Source organism: Pyxicephalus adspersus, chromosome Z, assembly GCF_032062135.1.
Source record: "Pyxicephalus adspersus chromosome Z, UCB_Pads_2.0, whole genome shotgun sequence".
Lineage (NCBI taxonomy): Eukaryota > Metazoa > Chordata > Amphibia > Anura > Pyxicephalidae > Pyxicephalus > Pyxicephalus adspersus.
Window position 1 is genome coordinate 82,055,035 of NC_092871.1, and position 18,666 is coordinate 82,073,700.

Consider the following 18,666-nt stretch of genomic DNA (forward strand, 5'->3'; position numbering starts at 1 on the left):
AAATGCATGCAATGCATACGGAGAAGAGGGATTTACCTTCAGGGGGCATTCCTGTGGGGGCCGAAGCCATTAAGGCGGGACTCAGAGTCCGGCCTAGTGTGCTCCTCCCACCCCATAAATGGCCTAGTGGCAATAAAAGTTTGCCTACCCCTACTTTATACAAAAGATTAAGATGAGAAAAGGCACAACACACCACATTTCAAATATTCTTCTCAGGATGAGGGCATCAATTGTGATGCTTGTGCCGATACGGTATTGTGCTGACTTTACCTGGTAGTAGCTGGTCACCCACCAATTCCTGTAATGGTAAACATGCATTGCTGATTATCCATGTGGCTTCCTTGGTTCTAATCAGTTTTAGGAATATGCCCCGGTGTTATGAGACACAGCAAGAAATGAGATACACAATCTGTTCCAGTCTGTCTTTATTTCCATTCAGGATTACAACACGCAACTTTAGTGTCACAAACACAATATACAGCACAAAAGGGGTACCAGGCATGGGTAACTCGGAAGGGATGTACATGAGAAGCGGGCAGTAATGACGTTGGTTGTGGGCATAGAGGTATCTTTAGTACCCAGAGTGCACAGGGAAGGGATTACCCTCATCTTAGCAATATTATCAATAATCCTGTCCCTTGTCCAATCTTCACCAGAGATGGCCTAATTGTTAACGGCCCGTCCTGATTCATCCACGGGGCAGTCTGGCATTCTTTTAAAGATAAAACCCTGCATCATCAATCCCTTTTATTGTGCGAGGGGGGGGAGGGGGGGGGGGTCAGGGCATACAAATGCATCGCAATGTGCAAACGTCACAGATTGCTAAAAGGAAATCTAAAACTAACCAGAAGCTTAAAAATTGTGCCTTTTACTTAATGATCTGTGAAAATCAATTTCCCTGCCAGAAGAGTTTGAGGAATCAATGTTTAGTTCTGTAATATCCCAATACTGAGGTTTTGCTGGCAGAGGGGGTGGCATTATATAGTACTGCAGCCCTACAAATCTGCCAGGGAAAGAGATTGACATCAGTGTTCTACAGGACTGGCAGGAAACGGCTCAAACAGCGATGCTCTGAAGGGCTCTGGAAAGGAGAAGTAAGGGGGTACACAGCAATGCTCTGAAGGGTTCTGGAATAAAGGAAGGGGGTACACAGCAATGCTCTGCAGGAAGACAGTCTCTGGTAGAATGAGATGGAATTTTCCTGTGTTTTGGTACAGATAGATATCATTAAATATATATATATTATATTATATATTATATAAACATCACGGACACAACATTCTCCCATTTATATTCACTCTGGCAGACGGGCTGCAGCACTGCACATCGGAACATCACAACCTGAAGCTTGACCTCAATGATAAATCGTGAAGAAGCCTATGGGCAAAATAGGGCCAGGAAGGTGGCATGGCCGAGGGTAAATAAAAAAAATAAAGGGTAATAATAATGAAGCAATGAGAAGAGAGATGGATAAGGTAGGGAAAGATCAGCGACAGCATTGAAGTGATTCAAAATGTTAGTGATGGATAATGAAGATGAATGGTGGAAATAAGGGAACAATTTAGGAAGGATGGAATGAGTGAAGAATAACAATTCAGAAGCAATGGAGGACAGGGTGACCAACAAATAGAATGTTATGCAGAGCAGGAGTTGATTAGGTGTAGTATGCAAGAGAGATGTGTTGTAGTGGAGGGCGATCACCAAGTTTGCATATTGAGTGCAAAGGAAGAGGAGGGTAGAATGGGATTCAGAGAGAAGAAGCAAAGAAACAGGTAAGAACGGAACAGATGCAAGAAGTAACCCAATGGGTGTAGAGGGGAAAAGACATATACATGGCAAAGACACATCAAGCCAATATGCAAGCAGAATGAGCAATGCAAAGAGCAGATAGGTAGAGAGACACAGAAAAAGAAACAATGGTACATTTTGGGTGAAGGAAGGTAGAAAAGGGTGGACATATATGTCCAAACAGATGCAGATGAGCAAACAGTTTAGGTGGGTGGTAGGCAGATACACATATAGGTGGAGGGTCATTTGAATAGGAAAGTGTGGATGGGTGCAGGAAAGCACATCAGTGGACAATTTGGGTGGAGATAGAAAAGAGATGAAAAGACATAGGTGTAGGTAAGCAAATAAGTAAATGGATTTGGGTTAGTTGGAGGCAGACAAAAAAGGTGGGGATATAAGTTTTTTAACAGAGCACAGGGTGGGCAAATCAGAGGACAGTTTGGGTTGACATGGTAGGAAACATTTATGAAGGAGGAGATGCAGATGAGACATCAGCAAACAATTGGACACCAAGTATTTAATTGGGGCAATTAGAGAAGGACGGGTAAGTAAAGAAAGGAAGATGGGAAAAATTAAAAGAATGGGTATCAGGTGACAATGCATGTAATAGAAATAATATAGCAAAAAGGTGAGGGAGAAGGAAAATAGGGAAGAGAAAGAAGAGAGAGGTAAGAAAGTATTGCACGCAGTTTGCAAAAGAATTACATGAAAGTTTTTAAAAAACAAGATGCTTGCATTAGGTGTAAGAAAACTGCCCATGTAAAAACCTCATCGAAAAAGACCAGGTTTCCCATGTGCCCACTCTAATTGGTGTAACTGCAGAGATCCAGCTGTCATTTTGACAACCAAAGTGAATGATTGCTGACAACAGCTTGAATGTTACTATATAGAGCAACTAGGGTTCCTCTAGAGCAAAGGTGTTAAACTCCGGCCCGCAACATCGTTTCTTTTGGCCCCCAAAGGAACCCTAAATATGAATTGCAGCTGGCCCGCCACAATGCAGTGATATCTGCATTGAAATAGCGCTGTTACTACAATTCCCAGCATCACTCGCGTCTATAGACCAGCGGCCTCTCTGCCTATGCGTGGCGCCGCATTGGACTGTTGTATAGGGAACTGTAGTAGCGTTGCTATTTCAGTGAGGAGGGAGTTGCAGCCACTCATAACATTAGGCCCCGCATTGGACTGTTTTATAGACGCAGGTAATTGTAGTAGCGGTGTTATTTCAGTTTCAAGTTTGGCCCGCGACTTTGTTTAAGTTTTTAATTTTGGCCCACAGTGTATTCGAGTTTGACACCCCTGCTCTAGAGGCTGTTAGAGGTTCGTTAACAATTATTCAATTTCTAAGTCTCAAATAAGTAATTACTGCTATAAGTAATTTTGCAAGCTATGAACACTTGGAACATTCTTACCAATGACCATCAATGTAATGAGAATTTTTACCAATGACCACCAATGTAAGAGTCCCCTTCTTACCAACCAACAATGTATCTGAACCTTTCTCTCCTTGACTTTCCCAATAATTACCAATATAGGCTGATCATTTCTACTGTTCCAAGGAATGCCCTTCTCCACTCACCACCAATGTATCTGAACCTTTCTCTCACTGACTTTCCCAATAGCCACCAATATAAGAGATGATTTTCCCACTGTTCTCACTGACTGCCAATGTAGGTGACACTATACTGGTCACTAATGTATAAGAGCAGTTCACTGATCACCAATATAAGGCGGGTACTCCCTATTGCCCCATATTGTACTCTTGGATTGTAAGCTCTTCGGAGCAGGGTCCTCTCCTCCTTCTGTGTCATTGTTTGTATCTGTCTGTCACTTGCTACTCCTAATAAATGTACAACGCTGCGTAATATGTTGGCGATATATAAACACTGTTTAAAAATAATAAGCAGGCATTTCTCCAATGACCTCCAAATTTTCAAATATTTATTTTATGAACATTATTATTCAATAACTTTGTTGTGCAGAGGGCAGTCAGTGGTAAAAATGCAAACCTTGCAGTAGTGACCAAAATGCTACCCCTAAAGACAGTTTTATAACTGTGTCATGCCCCTAATTATGCCATGTGACATAAGACCTGGAACACATAGAACAATGCAGGTGCCATCAGATGGATGTCAATTCGCTGCAAATTGAGGGTCCCCTAACAATCTCTGGATGGTGTTGTACCTGAAGCACATAGATCTATGCACCTGGAACTATGCAGGTTCCAGCCAATAGAGGTCAACTAGCTACAGCTCAAGGAACCCCTGACAACCTCTGGAGAATAGCTATTCTAGAGCTACACTTGTGTAACAAGGTCAGTTTAGTCTCCATGAACCATTTATATTCATGTTGTCCTTCAAACTGCAGATCATTATTGTAGCTGTAGGTAAATAAGACCTTCTTGCCATGCAGGCTTGGCTACAAGCAATAGACAATGCATAGTGTAGGCCAGTGTATGGATAGCTTACCCTGCAGACACTCACCAGCTCACATCTGATTGGAGAAAGAGGTTGGGACACCTTGCTGGCTATACCCGCCTTGGCTGTACCCCTGTTGGTTGTATTCAGGCTGCTGGCCATAGTAATCAGGTTGGTAACCTCCTTGTTGTGGGTATGAGTCCTGCTGACCATAGCCTTGGCCTTGCCCATAGGAATCAGGAGCTGGATGCTTCTCCTGGGCTGGTGGTGGGTACTTCATGAATGGAGCTGTCCATCCTGTTTCTTTAAATACAAACCAGATGTTTCCCAGCCAGATTATGCAGTTCAGAAAGCCAAAGGCCTGCGTGAAAGTACATAGAGTTAGTATTATTACAAACTACTGAGCTGAACTGAACTTGGCATAAAAAATCTGAAATCACACCAAACATCTCTCTATTGCCACTAATCAAAAAAACATGGCTGTCTTTCTTCCTATAGGTCAGCTATGGCACTGTAATACACAACAGTCACAAGATGGCCCCACAAATTCATACAGCACTAGATATAGCAACATGGAGGGTGCAGTAGTATCTGGGGCCACTTACCTGCATACCTACCACCACCATAAAAGTTATTGACTTTGCATTAACCCCTTCACTGCTAGACCTACTTTTTATTTTTCTGATCACATGCTAAAATGCACATTAAAAAAAAATAGAAATACACTTACAGAATAAAATATATTCAGTTGCAATTTTTTGTACCGGTTTTAAAATACATCTAAACCCAAGCACAACTTTTCTATATTGCAGCTCACGTGATGGCTTAACTAATATTCTTTATGTCAGCCTGGGATACATATCCTATCTAAAAGTGACAACATTTACTGTCCCGTGTTTATGGGCGAACTGTGTTGTCCCCCCAGGACAGAAGATTATAAGCACCGCCCAGTAACACACTTCCTGTTTTTGGGTGACAATGCTCACTCACTGTCCTGTGTCTATGGAAGAGCAGTGTTGTCACCCAAGGAGCAGAAATGTGTTAAAACATTATCAGACAGTTCCTGTCACAGGGTGACAATGCCCACTGACAGTCCTGTGGAGGAGCAGTGTTGTCACCCTGAAACAGGAAGCATGTTGGAACTGCAGAACACCTCCCCTTCCTCTCATCTCTATACCATTGGGTTGGAGGATGTGCTTATAAGTGGGTCAGCAGTAAAGTTCTGGTAGGATCAATGATTATTTTTGAACTTTTTAGACAGATATAGCAAAACACTTTCTATGATACCTTTAACAGACGAAGGGGGAGCAAATAAGTTTATTGTTGGGTTGTACATGCATGAAGCACCAACTCACCACGGAGGTGTTCAGCCCGGACATAACGGGGTCCCGCTCCTCCTGACACTTGTTATCAGGGTTTTCACAAGCCGGGATTTGCTCTATGATCAGCTCAGGGTCGGTTGCCATCTTAATGTCAGACAAACCCTTGGCCCATGCGCTGGAACTGACCAGCCACATGAAAGTAAAGACAGCTGTCACAATGCAGTCCTGCAGGGGAAGAACATTTATTTTGGTCAGATACGGCTAAATAAAACGATTTAATAAAACAAAAGTGCAAAGGTCAGCCAATCAGAAACCACCTTTTAGTGTTCTCAATAGGGGTGTAGGGACTGTCATTGACTGGACATTTCTTTTTTTGTGGAGAACCAATCATCTAAGCTAAGGCTATTCAGCTTCAGCCCTTGAAGGCCTGGATTCGGCCCTTGAGAACTTGATCTGGACAGATCTGTTGTAGGTGCCTATATAGAACCCATCATCATAGTACCTATTGCTCCGTGTACTCTGGTGGCCCCCTGTCCCTCTTTGTGCCTGGGATTTGTGCTGACATTTCCTGGCTGTGTATACCAAAGTCACCTTGGGGGCCTGTGCCAACGTATTTTGGGTTTGTGTTGATGGCAACAGCTTGAGAATCTTCTGAGATCATTCAGGATTCATTAACAGGTTCATATAACCTTCAGTTGACCTCTATGCATCTTTAAATGAGTTTTGCATTCCTATTGACTCAATGCATTTAGCTTCTAAAGCTGGGTATACAGTAGAACCCCAGAAAACTGGAAAACTCAGATAATTGGCACCTGGCAGCTCCACTTTCTTGATTGATCCTGCAGCCCTAGCGGAGCTGTGGCATGTGTTCTGAATCCAAAAATACATACTACAGCTCGGACAGGTTTGCCGAAGCAATCAGGAGATTGGAGCTGTCAGGAGAGAAGAGCTCAACGATTGGCTGATAAAAGGGAAACCCTGATAATGCTGGAGCCGTTTTATCAGCCAATCGCGGAGCCAACCATTTTTCTCAGCCATTCAGCACTAGAGGTGAATGGGGACAAGACTAGTGCTGAATGGCTGAGAAACTTCAGTTTCAGAGTAACCTCGGTTAACTGGAAACTACATTTTCCTGGAATTGGCCATTCCCTGTGGGTGCTGGATAACCGAGGTTCTACTGTACATTGGTAAGACATTTGCATGGTCATGTATGGTATCAAACTCCCAGATAATAATCATTTACCTGGAATACGGCCGTGCAGCATTCCGTATTGATCAAATTTCAGCAGAAATCCCCTCAACACAGGTGTTAATTCTGGTTCTGTGGCCATACGCTATTCAATGTCATTTAAAGGATATATATAGGAATTGAATATCAAATTTAACTTAATCTATTAAAAACGTTCTTGATTAATATTTGATTAAAATATTGACTAAACATTGATCAGGAGAACCAATAGGAGTATGCAGGCAAGTGCAACGGGTGATCAGAATCTGCATAGCTTTGTATTGCACTGGGTGGTAAAAAGCTAGCAGTAACTGCTTTTTTTATAAATATTCAATCGGGTTTCTGCCTAAATCTGATCAGTACTAAGTGGCACCCAGTCAAGATAAACAATTAGTATCAGGGAGATTTTAATTTTTTTTAGCTGATCTTGCAAACAACTAACAGTGAATAGAAAGCTTAAAGAACTAATTTCAGTGATCACCTATGGCTTGAGTTTTAGGAAGAACTCCTCAATGATCTCAGCAGGAGAGAGAGGGGTACAAATGGTAACTGAGCTCAGTTATACACAATGGGGTTAATAGATGACAGGTTCTCTTCATAATAAACTTGTACATTGCTTTTTATGCAAAAGACCAATGACACATTTTTCCTAGCTGCTGGTTTTTACATTCTCCAGGTTTTTCAGTTAACTCATTACCCTATTTACCCTCTGAGGAGTTCAAGCCTTATGTAAGATCCAAATCCTTGGCAGAGTTTACGCAGCGCTAAGGCTTCCCACCAGATGGTACTACATTCTGCAAGGCGGGAAAAAAGTTTCTTGCCCCCTCATACCCATTGAAGATACGGGCTCAGGGGGAGCATGGAGAACATAGATATCAGCAGCATAAAAAGAAGCAATCTATTAAGTGAAGTGGTTACTTTGCCCTGAAATTGCAATGTGCAAGTTTAGTTTTTGTTCCCCAACTGGGAACTTTATCCTACACCCAGCAAGTGGAGATTTGTGGAGCAGATACATAGTATAAAGAGTTAGTCACTGCTACCAGGCCCATAATTTATTCAAAATCCCAAAAACTCAATTTATTGCTCCTCTCTGGTATTGCGCCAGTGCCAGTGGGGTCTGTTTTTCCTGACTTCGAGACAAACAACTGTCAAATTGCCTTCCACTGTTTAGTCCTCATTCATGCCAGGCAGAACATTTTGCATTTTTGTGCAACACATTCCAATGCATTATAGTGCATTAAAATGTGTGGTGTTGCATAAAAATTAAAGGTTGGCCTTCCTGCCACTTTTTGATTTTTTATGATTCTTTTTTAAAGGTGGCAGAAGGCTGACAGAGTGCAAACCTTCCATTTGGAGATTATTGGTGTCACTTAAACTGATCTGACAGACACAATGAAATTGCTCATTGTTCAAGGAACTCCCAGCAACCTCTGGAGGAACCATAAAGTTTCACAGAACCTTGGTTGAGAAATTCTGCATTACTATGCTATATATGCATTTCCATATACCGGTGCTGCTCAGATTGACTTTCTTCCAGGTTCTATGTTGGTCCTAGGTTGGCCTAACTTGGACATTCATGTAAAGCTCAGAACCCCTAACCTCCTACCATTGTCTGTGTTTGCTGGACCTTCATGGAGTTGCCCTAGATATTCACAAAAGCAAGACTTACAATCATGGGGCCTTTGTTGTTTTCACGGTATTTGTTCTGTAGGAATATGTAGGTGATGAGAGCTCCCAATGAGTATAGGAAAGCGAACACTGCGATTGTGACGAAAAACTCTGCAGAAGACGAGTAATCCCCAACCAAGAAGATTTTGTTGGTGCCACCATTTCGGCATGTTGGAGCATCGAAATACTCCTGGTGCAGCCTGTGGAATAGAAGAGAAATGGGATTAGACGACAGAGTACCTGTAACACAATGCTGAAAGAATGATAAAATAATGCAAATACGCATTGCAATTCATATTTACAGGGACAATTCTTTCTTGCTTTCTCTTCATAAGGCTACTATGTCCTTTAGCCACCAGCCAGGTAAAATATAGATTATTGTATACAAGCAATTGATTAATACTCAACCAATCTGCAAATAGCTTTTGCTTTTAGTTAAATTGTCTCGGAAAACATGGAGCTCACATCTTGGCAATGACCTCCATGCTCTAAATGAATAGGCCTCCTTTCCTTTTATTTCATGACCGATTGCTCCCTAACACACAATTATAGAGAAGCTAATGTAATTTGTTACATAACGGAGATGGATATCAAGGGACAACTTGCATTTTCCTGAAACAACCATGCTGGGTGCATGGGAGAGAACCACGGTAATGTTATGCTGCAAATTGAATCAGCTGCAATAAAGAATTGGCAAAGACACAAATGCAGGAGGAAAGTCGGTGAGATATTAGAAATCCTATAGATAGCATGGAGTTCCTATCTTTTTTAAACTCCTACCATTGAGCTATTTTTGTAATCAATTAGAAAAGGAAATCTTTTTTTATAACTGTATGTAATAATTTTATGCCATCGTTTGAATGCATTACTAAATTCTAATTTTCAAGAATGTCTCTAAACCCAATTTAAACTTCATTGTAAATGTTAGTGCAAAATATTTCATGTTCTTACAAAAGAAGCCACAGCCTCAGTGGAAAGCCTGTGCCCTGCCAGCATGCTGGAGAGGAGGATCCTTGATTTATGCATGTAAACTGCGGACTCTCTGGAGAGTATCATGCCACCTTACAAAAGGATATTGGACTGAAATCTCACAAAGATCCTTCTCTGCAAAAGGTGGGCACGGGACAGGCATGTCTAGGTTGCACTGCATTGCTCTGCCCTACTGTAAAAGATGACTGAACAACCCCTGCATGAACAGACACAGCACAAAGCATGATGATTCAGAGCCAAGAGGCTGCAGGCAGAATCACTGGAAACAGAACTTCCTTTCATTAACATATCATGCTGGTATTTTTTTCCAGAGACTGCTGTGACAAGTCCACTGAGTGTGCAATTAACCAATCAGTGTACAGCCTGGACTTTTAACACTATATTTGCTAATATAGTGCCAATATTTACTATATTGGGTAGCATGGTTCCTCAAAGATGAATCAGATTTTAAAAATGTTCCATGGCTTGTTGCCATGCAGAAAAACATGCATTAAGGCAACACAAATTAATGAACAAGATATGCATTAGTGCACTGGGGTGCTATTCATTCTTAAGGACACCCCAAATGAGCCTTGCAACTAATCACAACATGTGGCAACTCATTACTGTACATTCATTTGCTTTTTAAAGAAAGCAAAGTTGTGGTGCACTGGGATGCTCATTGAAATGCAAGACATAGCCATGGTGGGGATAGGTTTTTATTCTGAAACCTATCATTCATGTATACTTACATACAGATCATAATTAGCTTTAAGTTGAATGGAATTCCACTTGCTGCTGGAAGATTGAGTAGCAGTATTACTAAAGAGCACCTACCTAATCTTAAGGTAAAGCCTCCTCTCTGGCTATGAATTTAGTATCTTGCCAACAAGGGAGTTGTGGGAATGCAATATCCTATTGGTTATGCTAGCAGCAGAGTGATACCCTAGAACAGGGGTCGTCAAACTTCCGCCTTTAGGCCATATATGGCCTAGCCAGTTGTCCGTTCCGGTCTAACACCCTCTTGGTCGATCTGGCCTAATCCTGGCCGGCAAGGGTCGGCAACCTTCGGCTCCGGAGCCGCATGTGGGGGTAAAAGGACATTCCCTCTCCTCCGTATGCATTGCCGAGGAGAGGGATTTCCTTTCAGAGGCGTTGCCTCTCCTCCATATGCATTGTGGAAGAGAGGGATTTCCGTGGGCGTTCCTGGTGGGGGGCAGAGCCATCAGCGTGGGACTCGAGAGAGGGCCTGGCCTAGTGTGCCTTCTTGACCTCCTAAAATGGCCTAGTAGCCAAAAAAGTTTGGTGACCCCTGCCCTAGAAGAAGATCAGTTCTCTCCAACTGACTCTGTTGTTAGCAAGTCTGCACTGTTGAGATCACTATTTTGTTCCTTTTTGCCCTTAATACATGGCTGGCCCATGTTACATGGATGGCATAGATATAAGTATCCCTTGCCTTAATTTTGACCCCATCTTTCAGATGTGGTCAGGAACTCTTTTGAACTGCCTTACCTACAAAGGAATATACCTTTATCATTATATAACAGAAGAGATTTGGAGGTATATGCCCGTAAATAAAATTACTTGATCATATAGTCCTCTTCCTCTTGAGCATCCTTAGAATCTCAAAAGTTGCGCGTTCATTGTTGAAATACTGAATCCAAAGTCCACATTCAGAGCTCTGGACCATTTCTAAACAGCAATGTGACTCTTCCTTTATTAGTTAATCAGGCTCAGAACATGGTTTCATTAGAACATCTATTCTCAACCAGGTTTTCGATGGAACCCCATGCTCGTTAAGAAGTTGCTTGGGTTTCTTGAATTTTGTCTAAACAACCTCCCATTAGATAATATTTGTATAGTTCTGGGGTCAACACCATTTGATAGAACCATCTGCATCAATCTAGATCACTCATTCTCAACCTGGATTCTATGGTTCCTCCAGAGGTTGTTGGAGGTTCCTCAAATTGTGGTTGATGACATCCCATTTGATGATGTCTGTAGAGTTCTGGGATCAACACTATTTGGTAGAGCCATTTGCATGACTCTAGATTTGGCATTCTCAACCAGGGTTCTAGTGTAAACCCCACGGTTCCTCCAAAATTTGCTGGGGGTTCCAGTTTGTGGCCGATTGACCTCCTATGTGATGGTGCCTGCGTAGTTCTGGGGCCAACACCATTTGCAACTGCAATCAACTGCATGAACCTAATGATGATTTTAGAGTGTATATGGGTCTGGCAACTAGTGTAGGGGCACATTATTTCAACTGGCCAGGCTTTTTAGTCCACTACCCCAAATAAATTAATTTTAGACCAGAAAATAATTCCAAGGATTCCTTGGGAGAGAAAGGCTTTTTTAGATGCATTGGAGAACGCGATGAAAACATTGATGTATTTTAACCTGAGGGTAGCAATTTTTAAGTTGACCATGCAAGATTAAGAGGCTTGCATGGTACTCAGAAGGATCAATAAACATTCAATCTTCTCTTTTGATGTTAATCCCTGGGGTAAGTTCACTTCATCCCATGCAGAAACACATTTATTATTTAAGCATGTCTTTTCTTTGTTTGGTGCTCCTTTAAATGTTGCTGGTAGCTATGGTGCTCTTCAATTACTAACAATGATCATTTATAAGAACTATATAAAAAGTGGAGAGCATTCAAAGATTGACCAATCAGGATTTTTGTTCCATGGGAAAATAGAGTTGGGGATCTTATCACTATGGGAAAGTTCCCAATTGCATATAACGATTTTTTCAATTAAATGTCTTTAAAGACACATGAAGACACCATCGCTGTTGGCAGATATAAACCAGAAACTGCACTTCCTGTTCCGGGCTAAGCCAATACCTAGCAATGCCTGTTGCTTCAGGTTAGCAATGGTATGTATTTCTCCTGCCACAGGTTATATTACTTCCATACCAGACTTACCATATGAAATGTTCAGAAAATGTACAAAAAAAATGGCAGATGACTACAAACTCACTTAAAGGGATATTCAAAGTCCACTTTAATGTTCCTCTTGCTCTCAGTTTTGTTGCTACAGTCAACGCTGAGTGTGAATTGTCCAGTGTAACTTCCACATGTTGCAAATGCAAAGATAGAGAAGAACTGTAAAAGAGACAAAGATGGGTGTAGAAATAGACAGGGTGACCCACAAAGAAGGAAAACATTAAAATTCACAACACACATGCTTTCAAATTTATATTTAGAGATAGGTGATTAAACAAAAGAGTGAATCTAAAGGAAAGTAGCTGAGGATTAAGTGGTGATTCCTCCATGAAAGGCAATGTGGTGAATTTGATTGGCCGGTAAGCAAAGATCACATGACCAAGTGCCTAGGATTTCAGATATATGATCATCACTGAAGGATGCCTGGAGCAGCCTTTTCTCCATAATGGGCAAGTTTTCTGCTTTTTTATATATTCAGCCCAGCGTGGCTATTCAATGCATGATTCAAATACGAGCCCACTAAATCCATATCATTTCATTAACATTGATGTGCATTTCGTATGTAATAGATATATTGCATGCACAGTTTGGATGTGATCAGCTTACTCCAAATAATATTATCAATGCTTATTTTTGGAACCAGAAGCCGTTTAGCAAACAACACTCCCGGCACCAAAAACACTTGATAATAAACAAACAGATCCAAAGAATTAGGTCAACAACATATAAAGCAGCAAAATGTGAAAGTCACAGAAAATTAGTAAATTCAAAAAAACTAGTAAATTCAATAAAAGTTATAATAAAAAATAGCACAAACAATTATCCTATACCTAATGAAAATATTTTATTAAAATTGCTGCGTCAGGTGTTTTGAAAACGACTTTGGAAAAAATGAGGGAAGGGCTTAAAGCATTATTATTTTGAACATAAAATGAGGCTCGTCTATGGTGTTAGTAGGAAGCAGACTGCTGTAGATCTGTGACACGCTTCATATTAACAACAATAATAATGTAATTAGTGAAATCTAGAACAGGGCTGGGCAAATCCCATGAGCCAGGGACCCAATGTGCCTAAACAAATGACAGCTGCGACCTAATAAAGGATAACTGCACTATTTTGAAGTAGCAGGATTTGAAATAGTGATTAAAGTAAATTTTTTGGATGTACTTTGTTGGTGGAATAAAGTTTCGGACATGTTGTTTCATAATATAGCCATATCTCATCCTTAGTCTGCTTGTTTTAAGATTGGACTAATTGGAATTTTTAGAGGATTATATAGAGGTCCTAAAATGCCTAGATTATATAGAGGTCCTAAGATGTTCCCTATTGCATTCACAGAGAGGTCATTGGTTTCTGAAACCAATGACCTCTCTGTGTATGCAATAGGGAACACCTTAAGTTAAGAGTTACTACAAGATGCATAAATACCCAATTGTAGACATTACTAGTAATTGGTAAAGTAATACAGCCAACACAATTGGATGTTGGACTCCTGTTTCTTGAAGGTAAGTGTTGATAAAATTGGATGAGTGATAGACCATGTCCAGTTCTTTGGGTCGGTCCAGACCAATATAGATCTATTGTTTACCCAATTACATACTGAAAAACCATGTCCAGGTCTTTTTGTCAGTTCAGACCAGCTTTCAGGTTTCAGGGAACCCCTACCAATATTTATGATATGCCCAAGTCATGGTGCAATAACTTGGTTGTCCATGGGATGAATGCTTCTTACATCGTTGGCAAGTGGGAAGTATACCACCCTAATAACACATTGGTGTCAGTAGTTACTATTCTGCGAAGTACAAATTGTTCATTGGTCAAGGAACACCTATCAACCTCTGGAGGAACCCTAGGGTTTTCTGGAACTCCGGTTCAGAAACACTGGTCCAAACAAACCTGGACGTATGTCGAGTCTGGACCATGACTTGACATGGGACACTTTCATGAAGTATATGACTGTTCACTTAAGGCGCACTTCAATACAAATACAGAAGCCATCAATATGAAGAACCAGAACCTTGTTAGGTACCTTTAGGAGTTGAGCAGCTTTGGACTCCCAGTTGAGTCAATTCCAGTCTGAGAACCAAAAGCAACTCTAAAAGCCATTCAGTCCCTTGCTGATCAGTGAGGTTGACGAGTACATGACTAATAGATTTTTCTATTTAGTCATTCCACATTTTTGACCTTGAAAAAAAATTGGATGTGGCATCTTGGATGTAAAACTGGCCAAAGGAACTCCTTTATCTGGCAAGTATAACTTTTATAAATAGCAAAACAAACATAAAAAACACAATTACAGTTGGTAAGTGTTATCACGAGTGGTGTTGGGGTTTGCCTCCTACCTAAATTCTTGACCAAGATCTACCCCTGTGCCAAGTGGTAGTCTACACACTCATAAATGTTTCCAAATAGGTCTTCTTATCAGAAGGGGTCAAACCCTGGTCTATTGCATGTGTAGAAAGCAATTTGTTGTATACCACCAACAACCAACCAAACAGAAGTACCATACCACCAAACGGGTCCCAATTTTTTTAACAATCACAACTGGACCTTCAATGTCCTCTTAACCAACCAGTCTGCTGTCTGAACCTATTTTCACTTAATTGAACCTTCCACCAAATGCAATCCACCTAATAAATAGCTACCAACTTTCTTATCTAAAAATTCCACCTTGCACCAGTAATAAAAACCTGTGGAAGAAAACACTAAAGGAATCCAATTCTTCCAATAAAAGAAGGACCACAATGCTGCAAAATTTCGGGGTAGGGTGAGAATATGTTTTCTTTTTTCACTAAAGACTTGTTTTTGTTTAGGGAAAATTGGATTTTTAGATTAGGAAATGGACCATAATTTATTAAATGGACCTTGCATTTTCCAAAAAAGGTGGTGCAGCTTTTATCTCTGGCCAATGCAAGATATTCCTCCAATTGACCAAAAATGTAAAGGGGCATTCCTCTAACTGACCACTAATGTAACGGGGGCATTCTTTTAACTGACCGCCAATGTAAGGTAAGTATTTTTCCACCAATATAAGAAACATTCTTTTAAATGACCACATTGTAAGGGCACAGTTATCAAACTGATCATCTTCCCCCTAATCTTTACGCTTTTCGTAATGCCCCCACCATCCACATAGCCTTTGGGTCATGTTAGAAATCCAAGCTAAACATTACCAGGACAAGTTGAGATCTGCTGCCTATAGCTCTGGATTTACTGAACATTTGTAGAAAAGGTTTTTACTGATCTCATCTCATATGGTTACCTTGAATTGCCAAGGTTGGGGACTTGTTTAATGTATTCAGTTAAGTAGAACATGGTGAGTGGTAGTTGTACAATTTATATGTAAATGAATGAAAGCTAAAACATGTCAGCCTAATATGTTACCAAATGTTGCTAGAAAGTGGGTGGCATTATTTCAACTGCTGGGTAAATTTCAGAGCTGGTAGCTTCCCAAACGATCTGGTTAATAAATACTTAGCATTGCATCATGCAGAATCACTGAAACCCCACAGACCAAGGTACTTAAAGAATAAAAACCACACAGGGGCTTCATATATATTGTATTCTATTAACTGTACGTGGTTGATTTATATAATTTTGCTATTCAGTATATCGTTTTTGTGTATTTTGTATTTTGATGTATTCTTATCTACAGGTATTTGCAAGCTATGGGAGCTTGCATAAATCAATAACACCGCCGGGGGGGCCTAAGTTTAGTTGGAGCAATATGTTGGTAAATAGAAACCCAACTTCAGAATAATTGAACAAGTTACAGCCCATTTTTATATCAGCTGCTGAAACAAAAGATGCAGCTTTTGCTTCAATACCCACCATTTTCCTAGCACTGTTGCTGCTGGCATTCCACACTTGTCCTCCACTAGGCTGAATGACACTCAGTACTATTCAACCCACTTCCTGTGAACCTAGGCTGTCATGGACCAGCCCCTGCAGGTGCATCACCATAAACCCAGTGCTTAGAATTGCACTCGCACAGGCATTATCTTTGCAGTTGGAAAAGAGAGACCTTGGTCATCACATCACCTAAATTCCCTTTAAAATAAGTTTTTTAGAGGGGTAGCCAAAGCTGAGGCTTTTGCAAGGAAATTTGCTGCATACACTTTTGATTTATATCATTTGTGGAGTAATATACTATTTCTAAATGAAAGTTTTTCCTATGGTCTTTGAGCCATAAATAATTGTAACTGTTGCAAGTACCCCAGCATTACTATTATTTGACACATACACCTGTCAATGATAATTTTATTAGATGCACCCTGTAGGAAAATGTAAAAAAAAAAATCAAGATACTGAATAATAATATTACAAATGATCCCCTCATGCTGTTAACACAATGCAATATTCTTCACAAGACAAAAAGCAACAGACAAAGATTGGAATGAATGACCCGTTGCTTGGCAAGGTTTCTCCACATTTCTAATTTATCTATTGCATCATTGTCCCTAGTACCACCTATTTAATAAAATCTGATTACATTACAGTAAGAGTAAAAATCTGCAGAGCGATGAGTACTCTCAGCCCCATCTGCATAAGCAGAAAGCGAGCAGGGGGCAGGTGGAGTGGCGTGCTGCACCCACGCTCTCTGAATGCAAGTTCACACTGGACAGCCTGGGCAGGATTTATCCTGGTGCTAATCCAGAAGAGGATTGTGACCTCTTGAATCTCCACAGAGACTGATGAGTATTTTTAGAGCATCGGCCATTTCAAACAGCAAAGAGGATTACAGTGTAACCTGGGGTGTGAGAACGCTCGCATCAACTGATAACAAAAAGGGAGCCACAGACGGGCAGGGATATGCTGTGCAAGGTCTATAGAAGGGACCTGGGGCTACAGAAAAATGCCGGATATGTATTTGTTTAAGGGTTCACCCTTCTTTATACTGATATATATATATATTGTCACATAACAGATGAATAAAAAATATATATATAGCATTTCCTTGAATCCTGCTGGGATTCTATTGGTGGATTTGCAGGTATGCATAGCTGTGTAACAGAATACGAGGGTTCCTATTCTTATACCACTGGATTTTTAAATTCATTTCATATGTTGGAGAATGTAACTGGAACATGCAAAGGTGTATGAGATGGGGAGAAGGAACATTGAAAGTCTAGGTGGACATAAAAAAACAAAATATTAGCAAGCAGATCTCATAGTTGGAATCTAAATGTTAGAAGAAGCCAGGGGATAACAAAGCCCATCAGACTGCATCTATCTCTGTAGCTATGGACATGCCCTTGAAATAAGTATGAATGTTTAAAGCAAAGTTATTGTCCTAGAAAAAGGAAAAGTGCAGAATGTTGCCACCCCCACCCTCTGCCTATTTTATTGGCCAGAAATAGATGGCGGGACCCTAAGATTCCCAACCTGCCAAACCCATATGGAGACACAATAAAGTTGAATTATAAGCCCATCCTAGCATACATGGCCATGACGGGTCACAGTGTGCAGCCTTTTATAAGGTACTGGCATGTGTCACAGGTGTTGCATTGCCCGAATTTCTATAGACTAGTCATTTTCAAGCAGGGTTCCACCAGAGGTTGTTAAGGGTTCCTTAGGCTGTGCCTGGTTGACCTCCTATTTGCTGGTTTAGTTCCGGAGCCAACAACACTTGGCAAAGCCAGTGGCATGACAGTAGAGATCTTTTAAGCTTTTTGTAACAGGACATTTTTTCAAATGACCACCAATGTAAGAGGCATTCCTACAGCTGACATCAATGTAAAGGGGCATTCTATCAACTAACCACCAATGTATGGGGGCATTCCTTCAACTGACCACCAATGTATGGGGGGATTCTTACAACTGACCACTAATGAAAGGTAAATATACTTCCAACTGACCACCGATGTAAGGAGCATACCTACAGATGACCACCATCAATTCACCACTAAAGTAACAGGACATTTTTCCAACTGACTATTAATGTAAGGGGAGTATTCTTCTAAATGACCACCAGTGTAAGGATACACTAATGTAAGGGGGCATTCTATCAACTGACCACCAATGTAAGGGGGCATTCTATCAACTGACCACCAATGGAAAGGGAATATTCTTCCAACTGACCAACAATGTATGGAGTATTCCTATGGCTGACCACCAATGTAAGGTATATTCTTGCAGCTGAACACCATTGTAAGGGGGCATTCTATCAACTGACCACCAATGTATGGGGGCATTCCTCCAACTGACTGCCAATGTATAGGGGCATTCCTCCAACTGACCGCCAATGTAAGGGGGCATTCCTCCAACTGACCACCAATGTATGGGGGCATTCCTCCAACTGACCACCAATGTATGGGGGCATTC

At 40.9% G+C, this 18,666-nt stretch overlaps 1 protein-coding gene across 2 annotated transcripts in view; it reads right to left on the reverse strand.

Moving 5' to 3' along the window:
- Positions 1-408: 408 nt before the first annotated feature.
- Positions 409-18,666, reverse strand: part of SYP (synaptophysin) — a 25,273-nt gene continuing 7,015 nt past the window's right edge. Inside the window, exons 3-7 of one of the 2 annotated variants that reach the window (XM_072429536.1) lie at positions 12,377-12,501; positions 8,425-8,623; positions 5,561-5,752; positions 4,257-4,566; positions 409-1,377 (exon numbers count right to left, since the gene is read on the reverse strand). In XM_072429536.1, the coding sequence (XP_072285637.1) occupies positions 4,276-4,566; positions 5,561-5,752; positions 8,425-8,623; positions 12,377-12,501 (807 nt within the window). In that variant the 3' untranslated portion in view covers positions 409-1,377; positions 4,257-4,275. The remainder of the gene's footprint in view (positions 1,378-4,256; positions 4,567-5,560; positions 5,753-8,424; positions 8,624-12,376; positions 12,502-18,666) is intronic. The other variant, XM_072429535.1, reaches the window with a different exon arrangement.